General features: G+C 37.2%; 1 protein-coding gene across 3 annotated transcripts in view; it reads right to left on the bottom strand.

The window, feature by feature from the left end:
• TDRD5 (tudor domain containing 5) overlaps window positions 1-21,776 on the bottom strand; it is an 83,141-nt gene that overhangs the window by 6,003 nt on the left and 55,362 nt on the right. For all 3 annotated transcript variants that reach the window (XM_008051799.1, XM_008051797.1, XM_008051798.1), the window contains 3 exons: window positions 21,565-21,723; window positions 12,317-12,499; window positions 11,347-11,493 (listed from right to left, as the gene is read on the bottom strand). In XM_008051799.1, the coding sequence (XP_008049990.1) occupies window positions 11,347-11,493; window positions 12,317-12,499; window positions 21,565-21,723 (489 nt within the window). The remainder of the gene's footprint in view (window positions 1-11,346; window positions 11,494-12,316; window positions 12,500-21,564; window positions 21,724-21,776) is intronic.

The following is a 21,776-nucleotide window of genomic DNA, read 5'->3' on the forward strand; positions in this document are numbered from 1 at the left end:
AGGGGAGGGAGGGGCACACCTCATCAACAAGGTACCTGCATAATGAACATTTGTATACCTCACCCTGAATTGTACCCCACATCTTTAAAATAAAAAAAATTAATAAAATGAGGCTTTTAACAGATTCTTTGAATCAAATAAATAAATAAATAAACTGAGCTAAACATCAGTGAGTTCTTTCAGTATGCTGCAATGATAATTAAGTAGCTAAATATTTACTAATATTATATACTTTTAAGGTCAGATTACTAGTCCCAATTAGTCTTCGCAGATGGGCAAACTGAGTCCCCAAATGATAACTTGCTCAAATATGCAAGTTCAGTCAGTGGGAAAGACTAAGGCCTGGGTATAAAACCCCCAGACCAATGTTTATTATGCTATTTCTACTGCTTATTTCAGCTGTTTAATGGAAAATATAAAGAAATATTTTTAAAAGCTCTATCTTTATTTTTTCTTGACAAATATGATTTAATAAAGATGCATTGTTAAAACACATATTCTGATAACTTTTCACTTGAAAAAGAACATAGGTGAATGCTTTCTAAATTTGTATGACATCTTGAAAGCAAGTACCTGTAGCAATTTGACCAATTAACTGAAAGATAACATGCCTGTAATCCCAGCACTATGGAGGCTGAGCCCAGGATTTTGAGACCAGTCTGGGCAACACAGTGAGACCTTGTCTCTACAAAAATAAAAAAAATTAGCCGGGTATAGTAGCACATGCCTGTAGTCCCAGTTACCTGAGCCCAGAGGGTCTGGGCTGCCGTGAGTCGTTATCATTGTGATCGTGCCACTGCACTCCAGTCTCGGTGTCAGATTGATACTCTGACTTAAAAATAAATAAATATTTTTTAAAAATAAAGATATGAGTCTCTTCCTTCAGACTGTAATCTAGAGCCTTGTTCCTCAAAGTGTTGTTCACTAATCAACAGAATCAGCATTACCTGAAGCTTGTTGGGAGTGAAGAGTTTCAGTCCCTACTAGATCTACTGAATTAGAATTTGCATTTTATCAAGATCCCCAGGTAACTAGTATACACAGTATAGATCGAAAAGCACTGCTCTATCAGATTTATTCCCTGTAGTTATTAATGATCGTCTCCCTCACAGTTGTCTGGAAATATACCATGATGAAACTAGAGGTTGGTTTCAAGAAGCACATTCATGATTTCTGAAACATGAACAAATGCTATTAAAAGCACTGGGCCAAATCGCCTCACACTTTCTAGGGTAGCCACAAGAAAAAAGATAATTACAAGTGTTGGCAAGGACAACAAATGTTGGCAACAAACTCCAAACTGGAGTTTGTCCATGCCCTTAAGTTGTTGGTGAGAACGTAAAACGGTGCAGCTGCTTTGGAAAACAGTCTGGTGGTTCCTTAAAATGATAAACATAAACCATATGTTTATCTAGTTATATACCTAAGATAAATGAAAATATATGGCAGGAAGTAAAAAAAGGCATAGGACAGAACTCTGGGAAACACTACAGGAAGCAAGCCTGGAAATTATATTGGGACGTAGGAAGCAAGAAAACCGTGGCATCACAGAAGCCAAAGGAGTATCATGTTTTGAGAAGAAATGCAAGGTCCATGACCTCAAATATTGCTGAGAGATCAAGTAAAATAAGGTTGAAACACATCCACCTAACTTAGCAGCATGGGAGTAGATGGTGACTTGGAGGATATTCACTGTAGTATTATTTATTATCACACCAAATCTTATAAACAGATTTTCATCAGTAGGACTTTTAAATAAATGGTGACATATTCATACTATGCAGCAGTTTAAGGGAATGAGGTAGGTTTATAAGTACTGATAAGGAAAGGCGCTGAATGGTCTATTATGTTCTTATGTGTGTTGTTTCTGGAAGGATACACAAGAAACTGTTTGTGGTGGAGTAGGATTAAGAGTAGAAGAGGCAGAGAAATCTTTATCCTTTCCATTACTTTCTGGATGAATCTTTAAATCCTGTCTGTGTAGTACCTTTGCAATAAGTTTAAAAAGAAAAACAGCTTGGATGCACAGGGAATGAGAAATTAAGGCTGACAGCTAAAGAGAGTTGTGGAATTCAAGATTTTAAGAATTTTCTTCAGATATAATATACATAAACACATTTCAATACTAATGAGAATGAGCTGGTAGGAGGAGGCTGAAGATGCAGAGGGCTGGAGAGGACTGCATGCGAAGCACAGGAAAGGAAGACAGACACCTCTTTTTTGCTAACAAGGGGGAGGAAAGGACAGATTATTTCCTGTAAACAGGTTTTAACTTATTCCAATATAGGCAATGTACACTTCCCAGAAAGAAATGCAATACCGTGCTCTTCATGGATGTAAAGGGAGGCAGGATTCACAAGCTCCTCATTTACTAACTCTGACTTTTTTTTTTGGAGGGCACAAGAATAACACATTTTTTACTCATCCTGCGCTTACTATTTACAAAAACCTCAAGTCTATTTCACACATGCTGCTGTTAAATTATGCTTCCTCTTACAGGTGTTCAATTAGCTTTCATTTCTGTAAACTCAAGTGAAAAATCTCAGTTTACTAAACTGGAAAACAGGCCAAAGCAATAAATGAATAAGATAAAATGTAACAGGGAACATTACATACATAGCATTTATATATAAATAGTTTTTATATATAAATGGTTATATGATATACACATATATATAACATATAATACATGTATATAATATAGACATATATATATACAACATGTATAAAATAACTGTATAATGAATTAATCAGAACAACCATGGAAATGGATAGAAGGACAGGCTGAAGGATGGCAAGAGAGCTCCCATCCAAGGGATTCACAGATTTATGGTTCTTCTCAGTCTCACTTCTCCTGTGGTTTTTGTTGTGCAGATACCTCTGTAACTTTAAACAAGTGACTGACAAAACAGTGACAAGATATGGTTGAGAACATAGCATTGTTCCTTCTGCTAGAAACAGCTCTTTAAATTGATGCCAATCCATTAGTCATACTCTTTAGTAGGTCAAATAGTTCCTCTATTTAACTGTTCTTTCATCCACCTTATCTACAAAGAGAAAATGGTGACATTTTCAAATGCTCACTAAATTTCAACTACATAGGGTATGCTACACATTCCCCTCACACACGAATCCAGAAATTATCAAAGAAAGTAATGATAATGATTTATTCTTAGTGAGTACCTTCTAAAGTCCTCTTCCTGTCCCTCTTCTAGATTTTCATAAATGACTTCTACAGCAATCAATCCTAGAACCTCAAGTCTGATTTTGTATAATTTAGCCTCCATTTTGGAAAAATTACAGAATTGCCCTTTTTACTTTTTTCAGTCAGTCTCATTTTGTCACCCAGGCTGGAGTGCAGGGGCACCATCATGACTCAATGCAGCTGTGCACTTCTGGGCTCAGGCGATCCTTCCACCTCAGTCTCCCAATCAGCTGAGACTACAGGCATGAACCACCATGCCTGCCTACTTTTAAATTTTATTTTAAAGACAAATTCCTGCATGTTTCCCAGGTTGGTCTCAAACTCCTGGGTTCAAACAATCCTCTCGCCTTGGCCTCCCAAAGTGCTGGGATTACAGGTGTCAGCCACCTGTAATCCAGAATTGCCCATCTTTAATATCCAGGCCTATTTCCAAATTGTTACAACTCCTCAAAAACAAACAAAAAAATTATGAAGTTTTTCAAAACTTCAACATGTGACTTTCCAAGTTCATATTAACCATATTAATAATATTACCATTATCACTTCTATCAGCTAGTAAGTGCATACTATAAGCCAAGCATAATACCAACAACTTCATTTCACTTGATATGGTCAACAACCCTATGAAATCTTGGCTTTACCACTTATAAGACCTTGGGCAAGTTATTTAATCTCTGTATCATTTTTTTTTTCATTTAAAAATAGGGACAGTAAGATCAATTAAGGTTGTGAGGATTAAATAAGATAACATTCAGATGTATATAAAGTGTTTAGAAGAGTGGTAGGCAGATAATTAGTTCCTGAGAAATATCAGTAATTGGGCCAGGTATAGTGGCTCATGCCTGTAATCCCAGTGCTTTGGAAGGCTGAGTCAGGAAGATTGCTTGAGCCCAGGAATCCGATACCAGCCTAAGCAACACAGCAAGTCCTTGTCTCAACAAAAAATTAAAAAATTAGCTGGGCATGGTGGCACGCACTTGTAGTCCCAGCTACTAGAAGGCTGAGGCGAAAGGTTCACCTTACTCAGGAGGTTGAGGCTGCAGTGAGCCATGACTGTGCCACTATACCCCAACCTGGGTGACAAAGCAAGGTCCTGACTCAAAAAAGTCACTAATTAATAATAGCATCTTTATTACTAACTTGCAAAAGTCATAGAGACATTAAGTAGTAGAAGCCAAGTAGTACTTGCCCCAGGAATTTAACTCCAGAGGTGGGCTCCTAATTTTGCTATGAAGTTCACAACTTCTTACGTATGGATTAGCAATGAGAAATTAACTTTATCAACTGAAAAGGCTCAGGACATTTATTTGAATAGGAATGCAGTTAACAATAATACATTAGAATCAGAGGTAGATGTTCTACAAATCAGATGATTCTTTGACTCAAAGATATAAGTGACTATTAAAAACAATGCGTGGTAAGACTTCCAGCTCCAGTCACGGTGCAGTAACTGGAATCAGATTAACCCTTACCCCTCGAACACTATAAATACTGGACAAAATTAGATTGTAAGATGTTTGAAGGCATTGGCAAACAACCAAATCAGGCAGAATTTCAGAACATGGGGCGTGTTCCATAGTCACCTCAGCCTTCAGCTGAAGGCATTTTACAAATAAGGCACAGAGAATAAAATCCAAGTGGAAAGTGGCAGTCTTACCGGTTAAGGAGACAGAGATCAGAGTCTGAGACTAATAAAATATCCAGGCTTTGAGGGGCACAATCCCAGAAAAAAGGGAAGAGTAGAGGAGTCTCACAATATACTTACAAATCCCCCTCAAGATAGTTGGTCAAGTTCTAAGCTGTGCATGCCCACAGCGAGATTTCAAGAAACCCAATAGAAAATAGCAGCTGGGAGGCTACACAAGACTAGTAGAGATTTTGGCAGTCCTATGGTGAGAACAGAGGATAGAGGCTGAGCTCCACCAAGAGGCAAAGCCTGGCTTTGGCAGATTCTGCAGGTTTTCAGTTGAGATCCCGAAAGGATCATGCTTTAGGAGTAAGAGCCACACTTAAGGAGTAAGGACAAATGTGAAATAGAACAATCCTAACAAAGTCTAAAACCATGCCCCAATATGTATGTTAAGGTGATCTGCTGGTATCTGCTAGCCAAATGACAACTTGATCCTCTTTGGGGGAAGATAACTCAGCCAGAGCCTCTAAAATTTTTTTTTATCTGGAATGGTCCACTATTTGATTAAAAGAATCATGAGGAATGTCCCCTCTCTACCCTACCCTTGTGTCCCAAACAGGATCCAATAGAGGAAAAAAAGAGACAATAAAAATAGATGCAAAGGAAACTCAGATATTAGAATTACTCAGAAAGAGACTTTAACATAAGTATGATTAACCATGTTCAAGAAAATAGAGGAAATGATAGACTACATAGATGAAAATATGAAGGATTTAAGCCAATAACTGGAATTTATAAGAAAGAGTCAAATGGGCATTCTAGGAAATAATAGGCCTGTAATCAAGCAGACTGGATCCCACAGGGTTAGTGCACTGGAAGAAGAATCAACAGAAGATCTTCAAACTGAACAATGAAAAAAACACAAACAACATGATACAGTTCAATAAGCATGTGGGACTCAGTCAAAAGTTCTGGCATATTATGACTGGCATGCCCATAGGAACAGAGAAAGATAATGAGGCAGAAGAAATATGTGAGATAAATGGGCCAGAATTCTCCAAAAATGATGAAGGGCATCGAACTTTCTGATTCAATAAGCTCAGTAAACCAAAGCAAGATAAATCCAAAGGAAATCACATCTAGATATATTCTAATCAAAGAGCTGACAGCAAAGCCAAAGAAACCATCAAGAGAGCAGGGAGACAGTCCACAGTCCGGGAAAAACTACTTGCCAACTGTATATCTGAGAAAGGCCCAATATCTAAGATCTATAAGAAACTCAAATGTGCCAAAAAGAGAAAAACAAACAGCCCCATTACAAAGTGGACAAAAGATATGAACAGACACTTCTCAAATGAAGACATATGAGCAGCCAACAGACACATGTAAAAGTGCTCCGCCTCATTAGTCATCAAAGAAATGCAAATTAAAACCACACGTAGATACCACCTAACTCCAGTCAGGATGGCCATCAACAATAACTCAAAAAACAACAGATGCTGGAGAGGATGTGGGGAAAAGGGAACACTTCTACACTATTGGTGGGAATGTAAACTAGTACAACTTCTGTGGAAAACAGTTTGGCGATTCCTAAAAGATCTAAAAATCGACCTTCCATACGACCCTTCAATCCCTCTACTGGTAATATACCAAGAGGAACTCCAATCACTCTATGAAAAGGATACCTGCACATGCATGTTTATTGTTAGTTACAATGTTAGTTACAATGTTTAGTTACAGTAGCAAAAACTTGAAACCAATGGTGCTACCTATTACAAGAGGACCGGATTTTTAAAAATGTGGTACATTAGCTGGGCTCAGTGGCTCAGCCTGTAATCCTGTGCCTTTGGGAGGTTGAGGTGAGTGGGTTGCCTGAGCCCACGGGTTCGAGACCCGCCTGGGCAGGCGAGACCTCATCTCTACAATAAATCAAAAAAAATTAGCCAGGCGTGGTAGCACGCACCTGTAGTTCCAGCTACTTGGAAGGCTGAGGCGGAAGGATCACTGGAGCCCAGCAGGTCGAGGCTGCGGTGGCCGGGAGCGGCCACAGCACTCCAGTCTGAGCGACAGAGTGAGACTCCAACTCAAAAAAAAAAGAATACGGTACACATACACAATGGAATATTACAAAGCGAGAAAGAAGGACAAAATTATGAACTTTGCAGCAACTTGGATGGACTTAGAGTCTATAATACTGAGTGATCTATCACAGAAACAAAGAACTGAGTACCACAGGTTCTCACTCAGAAGTGGACTTTGAACTATTATCGTAATACTATAAGAAAGGGATTGGCAGTAGTTTGAAACTGCCGGGGGGATGGGGACAGGTTTGGCGGTAGTGGAAAACTCTCAGGGGAGGTGGAAGCACACCTTGTCAACAAGAGTACCTGCATAATGAACATTTGTATACCTAACCCTGAATTGTACACCCCACGTCTTCAAAATTAAAAATTAAAAAAAAAAACAAACAGCTGACAGCCAAAGAGAAAACGCTTAAAAGAAGCTGGGGCGGGGGCAGGGGTGGGGGATATCACCTTCGAATGAACAACAACTGACAGCTGACATTTTAACAGAATCTAAAACACTGGAATGACATCTTCAAAGGGCTGAAACCAAAAAGCGTCAGCCTAAAATCCCATACTCGGTGGGAAAAAAAAAATCCACTGAAAAGGAAGGTTAAGAAAAACACCAAAGCCAGGTGCAGTGGCTCAAGCCTGTAATTCCAGCAATTGGGGGGCCGAGGCAAAAGGACTGCCTGAGCCCGCAGGTTTGAGACTAACCTGGGCAACATGGTGAGACCTCGTCTCTACACTAAATCAGAAAAAGTAGCCGGGCGTAGTAGCATGGGCCTGTAGTTCCAGCTACTTGGAAGGCTGAGACGTAAAGATTGCTGGAGCCCAGCAGGTCAGCAGTGAGGTGACCGTGAGCATGCCACTGCACTCCAGTCTGGGCAACAGAGTGAGTTCCAACTAAATAAAATAAAAACAAAAAATGTCTGAGAAAATGTATTGTCAGCAGACCGACAAGAAACAATAACAAAAGGGCTTCATGTTGAAGGAAAAGGAACCCTGGTGAAGCATATGACTATAGGAAAGAGTAATGAGCACCAGAAAGGTAAATATGTGGTTAAACACAAATGCATGCAGACTGTCTGAAACACATGCCATATGCTGAATTACATTACAGCAATCCTGAACATTGGTCAAGAAGAAATACCTGCTTATTTTTCTCTAGATATGAGAAAGTAATTATTTTGTTAAAAGGTTCTCTTGCAGATTCTTGACAAAAATTAACTAGAAAAAGTGCAGTTTTCTCAATTTCTCAATCACCAATTTAGAAAGCCCCAAATAAACCTGTTTTTCTGACTTAATTTAAAATTCCTGTCACAGCCCTATTTTCAGTCTCATTCAGGAGCCATCTCTCACCTCAGGGTTTTCTCCCTCCTTTCTCCTCACTCTTAACTCTAATACCCCAGGGCTTGTACAGTCGCCTCTGACAATGTTGGTGAGGTCTCATCTGCTGCTGCTCCTTTCTAGGCTGTGAATGTTCTTCTGCCATCTGTTTTTGGCCTGTGCAGGAGCTGTTAGAATGAGTGTCTCTTCTGAAATTCTTAGTGGGCCACTTACACGACCTCTTTTTCACACCACCTCCTACCAGAGCACCTTTTGATAGGGACATTGGCTCTCATGTTCAACCAACTTCTGAAGCCCTCTCTTGACGTGCAAATGTATGACCTTCTCAAATGCCACTGGGGAGCCACAAGAAATCAGAAGGCAGCCTCAGGCTCCCTCATACCACATGACTGTTTCTAATGTATACTGAGCTCACGTGATAGATACACCTGTGAGAGTTGCTGCTCTCATGGACACTCCAAGGAACAAGCAGTTGTCGGGGTCCTCTAGTTTCAGCCTCCCCCCAAACTTCATAGGAATCCAAGTAGTAAGGGAATGGATAGAGGGTAAGGCACATATTAAAAAATATATAAAATTCTTAGAGAAAAACACAGGTGTAAACCTTTGTAATCTTGGATCAGGCAATGGTTTATTGGATATGATACCAAGAGCTCAAGCAACCAAAGAAAAAGTAAATTGGATTTTATTATTAAAAAACCTTTTGGGCCGGGTTCGGTGGCTCAGCCTGTAATCCCAGCACTTTGGGAGGCCGAGGTGAGTGGATTGCCTGAGCCCGCGGGTTCATGACCCGCCCGGGCAACTTGACGAGACCTCATCTCTACAACAAATCAAAAATTGGTTGGGCGTGGTAGTGCATACCTGTGGTTCCAGCTACTTGGAAGGCTGAGGCAGAAGGATCGCCGGAGCCCAGCAGGTCAAGGCTGCGGTGGCCGGGAGCGGCCACTGCACTCCAGTCTGGGTGACAGAGTGAAACTCCAACTCAAAAAAAAAAACCAAAAAACTTTTGTTCTGCAAAAGACACCATAAGAAAGCGAAAAGACAAACAGAATAGCAGAAAATTTTGAAAACAAATGTACCAAATAAGGGATTTGTTATATTTATTATTTTATAAATATTTTATTATTAATCTGAATAACAAAAAGACAACTTAAAAATGGACAAAGGATCTGAATTGATATTTTTCCAAAGAAGATATTTTTCCAAACAAATGGCCAACAGGCACATAAAAGAAGTTCAACAGGAATATGCTATCAGAAAAATGTGAATCAAAACCATGAGATACTTTTCATTTCCACTAGTATGGCTATAAGCAAAGGACAGATAAATGTTGGTGAAGATATGGAGAAACTAGAACTCTCATACACTGCTGGTGGGAATTTAAAATGGTGCAGCCACTTTGGAAAACAGTATGGCAGCGTCACAAAATATTAAAAATAGAGTTAACATATGACACAGAATTTCTACTTCTAGTTATACACCTAAGAAAAACTAAAATATATGTTCACACAAAAACTTGTACTTGAACATTCTTAGCAGTATTGCTCATAATAGCCAAAATGTGAAAGCAGCCCAAATTCCCATCAACCGATGAATGGATAAATAAAATGAAGCATCACATACAATGGAATAGTATTCAGCCATCAAAAGTAAAGAAATACTGATTCATGCTACAACATAGATGAATTTTGAAGATATTATGCTTAGGTGAAAGAAGATAATCACCAAAGACCATATATTGTGAGACATTTAAGAAAATGCACATCTACAGAGACAGAAATCAGATTAGTCATTGCCTAAGTCTGTGGGAGGATGGGGCAAGGGGTGTTACAGCTAATGAATATGGGGCTCTTTTGAGGGGTGACAAATATGTTCTAAAATGCATCATAATGATAGCTACACAACTGTGTATCCTAAAAACACGGAACTGTATACTTTAAATAGTGACTTATAATGAAATGTTAATTATATTTCAATAAAGTTATTATTTTTTAAAAAGCTATTTGAGAAACAAAATTTAAAAGCCTATTTTATCCTAAAACTAAATTAATGCTCTAAAGTAACCTTTATTTCTGGAACAGACTGCTTTATGTAACACAGAATGACTTTATCATTCCTGTAATACAAAGTAACTATAGTCTGAAGGAAATATATCACTTAGAAGGTTCATCTTCCTCAAGTGCTTTTCAACAAGTCTTCCAAACTTAAGCTTTTTATTTTCAATGTAACACAAGAGTACAGAATCCTGGTAGCCAAATTTCATGAATCACACAAATTGTCCTGCTGTTTTTAGGATGCTCATAATATATATGAAAAACATGAAACAAATAGATTTTGTGCCAGGATTACTGCTTTCTATCAAAGCAATGTGAAAGAAGAAGCTGGTCTAGATTACTAGACAGATATAAAGCTTACAAATGTATGACAAGGTTATAGGAAAATACCAATTTTCTCTATCCCTAACATAGAGGTTTAATCTTATGAAGAGATGAATAACTATATTACATTAATTAAAATTAATTTAAAAATCAACACACATTTTATGTATATTATACCAATTGATAAGAGAGGGATCATTAACTAAAAGTATTTGTGGTGTGCTATCTACTCACAACTCTAGTACAAAGTCCCAAAAACAAATCTATCAAAAACAATAATTGTTGCAGCAGCAACCTGTTAAGACACAGGCAATATAATAATAAATATGCAAATTGAGGCAATTTTACTTTCTAAAAATGAAAGCACTTCCTCATGCAAACCTGTCACAATTACGTGCATTAGACATTTACCTTTTTCTTTTTTTGAGTCGGAGTCTCACTCTGTTGCCCAGGCTGTAGTGCAGTGGCACAATCACGGCTACTGCAGTCTCGATCGACCTGCTGGGCTCAGGCAATCCTTCTGCCTCAGCCTTCGGAGTAGCTGGAACTACAGATGTGTACCACCACACCCAGTTAATTTTATTTATCTATTTATTGTAATTATGTATTTATTGACGAGGTCTTGCAAGTTGCCCAGGGTGGTCTTGAACCCCTGGGCTCAGGCAATCTTTTTGCCTCCACCTCGCAAAGTGCTGCAATTACAGGTGTGATCCAGATGTTTACCTTTTGAATCCTAGTTTTGCCAATATTTTTTTCCTGAGTATCCAGTCCTTCTGGTTTGGGTTCTACTTCTATTTTCATTCCATTCACAAAGCCTGAAGGCTGCCGTGAATCATCCCATGTATCTTTGGGTGTAGAAAAACACCAATCCTATAAAGAAAAAACTACAATAATAAACAGAGATACAGTGTCACATGATCCAGAAAAGAGAATAACTTGGGCAAGATAAAGTAAAGGAGGCAATGTACATTAAATAAGAAAAGGAATTTTATTAACTTTCTGTATCAGTGTGACTTTCTTCTCCCTTACTTCTTGAATACATGAGTCTCAAAAGTTAATAAACCCTGTGGTATTTTTTAAATACCTTTTCCTTGGCTAAATGATTTTTCATAATTATTTAGTATCTAAACAGTACAAATACTAAGGAGCAACTTCAGATATTTCTTCTTTCTTATAACCAGTAGAAAGTAAATTTTAAATATATATAACTAGGTAAATTTTAAATATATATAACTAGGCCCAATATTAGCATAATTCTGACTGCAGAAATCTAGAGGCTATATTAAAAGGCTAAGGCAAGGCAACCCCCTCGAATCCCCTCCTGCTCTGGGAGCTTTTCTGTCCTCTCAATAAATCCTACTTTAAAAAAAAAAAGGCTAAAGCAACAAAAATAGAGAAAATAGTTTCTTTAGTTTACTTCTAGATCCTAAGGGGCCTGACAAGGGCCAATAATAAAATAAAAATCACAATGTCTGAAAGGGCAGATATGCCAAGTAAGCCCATGGTTTACTCTCCCCTTCTGAATCCTCTGTTGCCCCCACCTATCACTGCTATTTTAAAAAAATCATGTATTCTTTTGAATTGTGGCATGATAAATCCTCTTGAATTCTAGAATGTATAGTTTTCTTCATCAATTAAATTTAAGTTTCCTTTGTTCAGTAGCGATTTGCCTTCTATTTTCTAAGGATCTAACCTTTGGTGGCATTTCTTTACATGATGAATACGGTTTCTTTTCACCAAGGCTTGAGGTAAATAGATGGGAGGAAGCATCATCTCCTTTTCCCATCTTAGCCTGCAAAGGTAACCAGTTCTCATCCCAAATATCATCACCTATGGTCACTGACTCCAGGTAAGGCATTCCAGTAGGAATCTCATCCTAGAATGTATCAGAAGACAAAGAAAAACTAACATTTACAATTCCTATATAAGCACATTTTAAATTTTAAGTTTATAATTCTTTCCTGAATCCAGGTAAAGATGGCAGTTTGAATACATAATTTATTACTCTTTCACTCCTGAAATGCCATTATAAGAAAAATAAAGAGCTGGGTGTGGGGCTCACGCCTGCAGTCCCAGCACTTTGGGAGGCAGAGGTGAGCAAACTGCCTGAGCCCAGGGGTTTGAGACCAGCCCGGGTAACTTGGCCAGACCTCATCTCTATAATAAATCAAAAAATTAGTCAGGCATGGTGGCGCATGCCTATAGTTCCAGCTACTTGGAAGGCTGAGGTGGAAGGACTGCCTGAGCCCAGCAGGTCAGGGCTACAGTAGCCATGATTGTGCCACTGTGATCCAGCCTGGGTGACAGAGTGAGACTCTGATTCTAATAATAATAATAATAAAATTAAAATAAGAGATTTAAGGTATAATCTTCATGGTCAAAGAGAACAGAAGAGAAGAAGCATCATCTACATTCTGGACACAGGAAAACAGACAAGTAAGAACTGATTAAGCAGTCCCAAAAAAGCGGAATCCTGAGCTTGTAGTGAGAAAAACTGAGAAGCAACCCAAATCTATACTGAGAATTCCTTAAAAACTCAGAAATTGGTACAAGGTTTTTGAAAGTGGAAATGAAAAGAGCACTGGTTAAAAGTCTGTGTAATAAGCACAGGTTGAAAGTCTGTGTATGCAGTTAGATCTCCAGATATTCTCCTTTATTCCGAGGACTAAGACAGCTATCTTTTCTATGTGCTAGAAGACCAAAAATATCCTCAAGGGTAAAACTGAGACTGGAGCAAGCATAACAAAAAATTATTAAAGAATTAAGTGAAGGTTTTTATACTGAATATGGAGATCCCTGGTCCTCTTCAATAGCAGAACAGAAATAAAAGAATGCATGAACTTGATTACAGATCCATAGAAATGATCAAATCTAAACAAAAGAGAAAAAAAGATTAAAAACAACTACAACAAAATAAAACAAAGCTTCAGGGACTTGTGAGACAATAACAAAATATTTAACATTTATATCACTGAAGTCTCAGAAAGAGACTAGAAAAAGTACAGTGCAGAAAAATAAATTGAAGAAATATGGGTGAAAGCATCCCAAATTTGGTGAAAGAAATAAATCTATAGATTCAAGATGTTCAACAAAACCTAAACTAGGAAAACCTAAAGAAATCTATGCCTAGACAGATTATAATCAACCTGTTGAAAACTAAAGACAAAAAGAATCTTGACTGTAGTCATAGGAAAACAAAACGTCCATTAAAAGGAAGAACAATTTCAATTACATTGAAAATGCTGAGGAAATATTGCATATCAGAAACTATAAAGGCCATAAAGAAGTATCATGAAATTGCTGAAGTGCTAAGAGAAAAGAACTGGCAACCCAGATTTCTAAATCCAGCAAAAACAGAATGAAAAAAAATCAAATCCTTCTCAATGAAGAAAACTAAGAAAATTCATTGTCTGCAGACATGCTCTAAAATAATTGCTAAAGGAATTCTTTGGACAGAAATAAGATGGTATCAAAAGGAAACTTGGAAAATCTGAAAAAGGAAGAGCAACAGAAATGATAAACATGGGTACGTTTATACAATCTAGATATGCAAGATTGGTTTAACACTGAAAACTGAATCAAGGTAATCTACCATATGAATGATCTAAAGAAAGATCCTATGATTATATCAGTTGATAAAAAAAATTTGACAAAATAAACACCTATTTGTGAGAAAAACTCTCAGAAAAACAGGAATAGAGGGAAATTTCCTCAATTCAATAAAGAACACCTACACTTAATGCTTCCCCCAAGATAAAATACAAGGCAAATTTGTCTCTTACCACTCTTACTCAACATAATGCTAGAAGTTCTAGCCAATTGCAATAAGGGAAGAAACAAATAAAAGGCATGTGATCAGAAAGGAAGAAATAAAACTGATCATATTTGTAGATGACATGATTGTCTTTGTAGAAAATTCCAAGGAATCTTTAAAAATAAAATCCCCTGGCCAGGCTCAGTGACTCAGCCTGTAATCCCAGCACTTTGGGAGGCCGAGGCAAGTAGACTGCCTGAGCCTGTGGGTTCAAGACCAGTCCAGGAAACTTGGTGAGACCTCATCTCTACAATGCATAAAAAATTAGCCAGGTGTGGTTGTGCATGCTTGTATTTCTGGCTACTTGGAAGGCTGAGGTGGAAGGATCGACGGAGTGCAGCAGGTCGACACTGGGGTGGTCGTGAGTGTGTCACTGCACTCCAGCCTGGGCAACGGAGTGAGACTCTAATGGATGGATGGATGGATGGAAGGATGGAAGGAAGGAAGGAAGGAATCCCCTAAGTGAGTAAGGCTGTAGTACAAGACTGGCACACACACAAAAATCAGTTGTTATTTCTATATACAAACAATGAACATGCAGAAACAAATTAAAAACACCATTTATAATCATACCAAATAACACTAGGTATACATTTATACAGAACCTATATACTAAAAATTTTTAAATGCTGAGGTAAGAAAACAAAGATGGCCTAAATAAATGGAGAGATACCCAATGTTCATATATTAGAAGACAACATAATAAAGATGTCTTCAATTCGTCTCTAAATTAATCAAATAATTTAATGCAATTTCTATCAAAATCCCCAGAAGGTATTTTTTGGACATAGATAAACTTATTTCAAAATTTATATGGAAAGGCACAGACCCTAGAATATATAAAACATAGAGCATAGGGCTGCCATAAAAACAGATGGATAGCCCTGTGAAAGAATAGAGAGCCCAGAAATAAATCTGTGCATTTGCAGTCAATTGATTTTCATCAAAGAGGAAAAGCATAGTCTCTTCAATAAATGGTGTTGAGAAAACTGGATCTCTACATACAGAAGACTGAAACTAGACTCTCATCTCATATCATATACAAAAACCAACTCAAAATAGATTAAGGACTTCAATGTAAGACCTAAGTTTATAAATCTATTAGAAGGAAACATAGGGAAAAGCTCCATGACATTGATCTGGGCAATGATTTCTTTGGGTCAGTATATGACTCTAAAAGCACAGACAACAAAAGCAAACAAAACAAATGGGATTACATCAAACGAAAAACTCCTGCCCAGCAAAGAGAACAATCAGCAAAGTAAAGAGACTCTACAGAATGGGAGAGTTTTGCAAACCATACACCTAATAAGGAGTTAATATCCAAAATACATAAGGAACTCATTGCAATTGTAAGAAAACAACCCAATTAAAAAATGGCCAAAGGACATGAACAGACATTTCTCAAAAAAATGCATACAAATGGCCAGCAGATATATGAAAAAAATGTTCAACATCACTAATTATCAGGGAAATGAAAACTAAAACTACAACATATCACCTTATACCAATTAGAATGGCTATTATCAAACAGACAAGAGAAAAACAGGAAGATGAGTAACACATGATCTCACGTACATGCAAAGACAGCTGCATTCTTATATACCAGCAACAAGCAGGTGGAGAACCAAATAAAATACATAATCCCATTCACTATAGCCACAAAAAAAGAAAAGAAAAGAAATACCTTGGCATCCACTTATCTAGAGAAATTAAAGACCTTACAATGAGAACTACAAAATGCTCAAAGAAATCAAGGATAATGCAAAATAAATAGAAAAAGATCCTATTCTCATGGATTGGAAGAATCAATACTGACAAGATATCTATCCTACCCAAGGCAATCTACAGAGTCAATGCAATATCCATCAAATTATCATCATTTTTTCACAGACCTGGAAGCAACAATACAGAAATTCATACAGAAAAAAAAAAAAGCACGGATAGCCTAAACAATCCTCAGCAAGAGAGACAAAGTGGAAAGTATCACATTTCCAGACTTTAAACTTTTTTTTCCCCTCTGAGTCAGAGTCTCACTCTGTTGCCCAGGCTAGAGTGCAGTGCATGCATGGCCACTGTAGCTTCTTTCTACTGGGCTCAGGTGATCTTTTTGCCTCAGTCTCCTGAGAAGCTAGAACTACAGGCACATGCCACCATTTAAAAATGTATTTATTGCAGAGATGAGGTCTTGCCAAGTTGCCCAGGCTGGTCTCGAACCCCTGGGCTCTGGCAATCCTCTCATCTCCCAAAGTGCTGGGATTATAAGTGTGAGCCACTGTGGCCAGGTATGACTTTAAAGTTTATTACAAGGCTACAGTAACCAAGACAGCATGGTATTGATACAGAAATAGGCACATAGACCAATGGAACAAGACAGAGATTCCAGAAGTAAAAACATGTTCCCTCAACCCAACTCATCTTCAACAAAGCCACCAATAACAATCACTGGGGAAAGGAGACCATATTTAGCAAACTGTGCTGCGAAAACTGGCTAACCAAATGCAGAAGAATGAAACTGGACTCCTATCTATCACCATATACAAAAATCAATTCAAAATGGATCAAGGACCTAAATGTAAAACCTTAAGATATAAGAATCCTAGACAAAAACGTATAGGAAACACCCTTCTGGATATTGGAATAGGCAATGAATTCATGACCAAGTCCCAAAAGCAAATGCTACAAAAGCTAAGACAGACAGGTGAGAACTCTTCAAACTTAAAAGCTTTTGTACAGCAAAAGAAACTATCAAGAGAGTAAAGAGACAACCAACTAATGGGAAAAAAATATTTGTGAATTATGTATCTGACAAAGGCCTAACATTCAAGAACTACAGAAACTCATAAGAAGTGAAAGGAAAAAAACAAACAGCCCCATTAAAAAATGGGCAAAGTACATAAACAGATACTTCTCAAAAGATGACACACAAGTAGCCAACAGACACATGAAAAAATGCTCAGCCTCACTAATCATCAGAGAAATGAAAATCAAAACTACAGCAAGATACCACCTAATTCCAGTAAGGATGACTATCATTAATAAATAATAAAAAAAACCCAACAGGTTATGGCATGGCTGCAGAGAAAAGCAAATGCTTCTACACATTGGTAGGAATGTAAACTAGTTCAATCCCTATGGAAAGCAGTGCAGCGAATTCTTTTTTTCAGCTGACTTTGTTGTCTGGCAAGCCAGCCTCTGGGGTGCACAGCTCTTCGGCTCTGACAATCTTCTACAGCTCTTCAGGTCGAGGGTCTTATCTCATGCCCAGGAAAAATGAGGGACACGGACAGCCAGAAAGTGACAAAGCAGGATTTATTGAGAGAACAGAGAAGCTCCCACAGTGGGAGGGGACCCGAAGGGGTTGCCTGCAGCGATTTCTAAAAAAACTAAAAATTGATATTCCATACAATCCAGCAATCCCTCCTCTGGGAATATACCTAGAGGAACATCAATTACTCCACCAAAAAGATACTTGCAAACGCAAGTTTATTGCTGTACTATTTACCATAGTAAAGACGTGGAACCAACCACCAACCCTGCTGCCCATCAAAAGTGAACTGGATAAAAAATGTGGTACATATACATGACGGAGTATTAAACAGTCATAAAGAAGAGAAAAATCATGGCCTTCACAGCAACTTGGATGCAGCTGTTGACCATCATACTAAGTAAACTATCACAAAAACAAAGAACTGAATACTACATGTTCTCACTCATAAGTGGGCCCTGAACACTAGTCACATTAGCACAAGAGTGACTGGCAGTCACTGGCTGCGGGGGGGAGGGAGGGAGGAGGATGGGGGACATGTGACAGCACAAAGGGTTCTTGGTCCACTACCAGGGCAGTGAGGGCCACCCGGAAGTCTAAGCTTCACCTGAATACAGCCTACCTATGTAATAAATCCTCACTTGTACCCCACAATTCTATAATAAATAATTACATTAAAGATACTATTCAGCAATAAAAATGAACGAAGTATTGATATATAAAACAACTTAGATGAATCTCAAAGGAACTGAACTACGCTGAATGAAAGAAGCCAGTCTCTAAAGGTTACCTTCTGTATGATTTCATTTATATGATGAAAGGTAAAACTAGAGTGATGGAAAACAGATCAATAGTTAGTTGCTAGGGGTTAGGGACGTGGGGAGACTGATTACAAAAAGGTAGCACAAGGGAGTTATTTCAAATAATGGAGCTGTTCTGCATAGTGATTGTGATTACGTTTACACATGTATTAAAACTGATAGAAGACTATACCAAAAGAAATCCAATTTTAATGTGTGTTAATTTTTTTAAAAATATTAACATAAAAATGAGTTATACAGGAAAGAAAAAGTGAGATAGTATATTACTTGGACAAGCCGTGAACAGCATTACTATATTCATAACATTGCAAATACTGAATGGGAACCTAATGGAAAGTTTGATATATTCTATTAGCAAGATGATAGGGAAAGATACGTTTGTGCCTGGTGGGGGTGAAGGGATGAAAGAAGACTAAACTCCATCTTTCATAGTGGGAAATCCATAGGTACTTAAAATTAAATAACCAGAAAATAATAACATAAGCATGCTACTTAGTGGAAGAAATAGAGGTAAATTCCAAAAGCAGCAGCTTAAAGAGATGAAAATGGTTGCTCTGGGATATAGGAAATGAAGGGGAAGAGGTCATGGGGGGCTCCAAGTTATGTGTGCAAAAACATCTGACTAAACTAGAAATACATCCTCCAAAAAAGTTGTCAACATTTTTCCTAATGGGTTCTTCCTAATATTATCTCTCTAGTTTCTAAGCACTACATAATTCTTGAAGACTGCCCAAAGCCATGGGATAGTACCTAAGACATCGAAGTCAGACAGTGTCTTTTTTGTGATCATGGTTACGTTGCTACAACTTTGGTCATGGCAACTGTAGAAGAGAGACTCTGTAATACTGAAAGCAGTGGGGTTTAAAGAGCTATTTTATCCCAGTCCTCTTCACTTATGAATTAATGATATTATTTACATATTTTAAAATGACCTTTCCTTTTACCTCATTTTCTTCCTTCAGATCCTTTGGCTCTGGGATGGACCACTTTGGGTCTTCTTCACAGCTCTTATCAAGAGTTTTCAAAGAGTTGAATTTAGAATACTTTAATGGCTCTGTTGATGCAGATTTAAGGTGGCTTAAAGACTTTTCATCATTAATATCTTGCTAGTAGATATGAAAGAGAAATTATTTTATTTTCAATTATTAATGCTGTTTCCAAAATCTGTAAGCCAATAAATTTTAGGAAAAATGTTTTTCTATGGTTCATATAAATGCTACATTATTTTATAGCTGAATCCATGACCCTATCATTTTAAACAAATTCAGGCCAACACTTTTTGTGCACATATAAAGATATAAAGATGAATACAACAGGTTCCAGATCTAAAGGATCTAAAAAACCATATGTATATCAGGTGCAGTCTTCTGAGTAGAGCCATCACAAAAATATGACCAAAATATGATTGGAAGAGGGGATGTCTAAGAAGATGAAATGAAAAAAAAAAAACACTTAAAAGATGAGCAGGAATTATCAGGGAACTGGATGTAGAGAGGTAGGTGTTTTCGTAGCATATGGTAGTCTTACTGTATCATAATATAGGCTGGGGTGGGACAGGAAAGTTTTAAGCCTTTTCTTTTTTACAGAAAAGATGGTCCTATTTCATTTCCAGGACTAAACTATGATTATTTGGAGACATCACCAGAATGATGATAGGATATTCTAAAAAATTAAAGGGTTAAATTCAATCTACTATTTAACAATGAAGAAAAATAATTCTTCTTGTCCAGTAATAATGACTAAGAAAAATTTAGGCTTCAGAAAATTATCGACGTACAAGCTCCACTAATTTTAACATGATGAGAAATCTAAAATCTTTATACTGTTTGGAACATGTAGCAGAAAACATTCATACATATTTTTCACAACAGGTTAATCTCCCAGTAGTCAAAATGGTTTTTCCCTTTTAATTTTTTCTAATAATTAGTAAGTATCTACTAAAAAATCATCTCTGTTGCTTAACTTTAAAAGTCAGATATACAAAACATACTAAGCAAATTAATATTTTTTTCTTCCAAATAAAATAGACTTGAATGAACAAAACATTTTTGACCCTCAAATTAAACCCATCCTATATTCTGAACCCAGCACCAGTTGTCATGAGGAATATAAAACTCAGAAGACATGTTTATTTGTTCAGGAAACATTAAGTTCTTACTATATGCTACACTTGCCTTTTACAGGCTGAGTATCCCTTATACAAAATGCTTAGGACCAGAAGTGTTTCAGATTATTTTGGATTTTGGAATATTTGCATATATATGATGGGATATCTTGGGATTAGGACCCAAGTCTAAACACAAAATTCATTTATGTTTCATAATACCTTATATACATATGCTAAAGGTAATTAATGTTGTACATGAAACAGTTTTGATTGTGAACCATCACATGAGGCCAGGTGTGGAATTTTCCACTTGTGGTGTCATGTAGCTGCTCAAAAAGATTTGGATTTTGGAGCATCTCAGATTTTGGGCTTTTGGATTAGGAATGCACACCTGTATCTGTAATGAGAATATGAAAGTACCAATCTATTAAGATTGTTGTAAAGATTAATTAGCTAATACATGTTAATGCTTTGAACATATACTCATATAAAACACATACACATAAAAGTTCAATAAATGTTGTTGTTATATTATTACTGTGGGTTGGAATAATATATGATAATAATAATTATCTTATAACATTATTGTTACTGTGAGTGGGGAGTTACCAAATGTTTGTAAGTAAAGTAAGAAGTAGGAACACTTGAAACCTGCTTAGTGTAGAGAGAAGAATAACATTCAGATTCAGTGTAGGGGAAGTCACATTGCACAAAGGCAGCAATAGAATTTAGTAGATGAGAGAAATTGTTTAGGAGGAAGTATGACTGAAGCAATGACTTAAACCAGCAAATAAAGAGACAAGTAACTGTTAAGATCACTCTGCAAAATCTTCAAACTTTCCAAAGTTTGGAAAGACTCAGTTTCTTCATCTATGACATGAGGATTATAGTACTAAAAAGGATTATAATAATATTTTCAAAGGCCTCTTACCAGGATATATAACTCACTCTCTTTTGATTGTGAACCTATCTTTCGGTCTTCATTAAAATAGTGCTGTTGGGAAGAATAATCCAGTTCGGTCAAGACAACATCCTCTGGTCCACTACTGGATTTAGTGTACAAAGCTAAAGGGTTGAGATCTCCAAAACCCTAGGATTAAAAAAAAAGAGTATGAATTTACATTATCCCAAGGGAAAAGGTGA

The sequence above is a fragment of the Carlito syrichta genome, unplaced genomic scaffold (assembly GCF_000164805.1).
Source record: "Carlito syrichta isolate Samal-C Ts95f unplaced genomic scaffold, Tarsius_syrichta-2.0.1 Scaffold234693, whole genome shotgun sequence".
NCBI classification, from domain to species: Eukaryota; Metazoa; Chordata; class Mammalia; order Primates; family Tarsiidae; genus Carlito; species Carlito syrichta.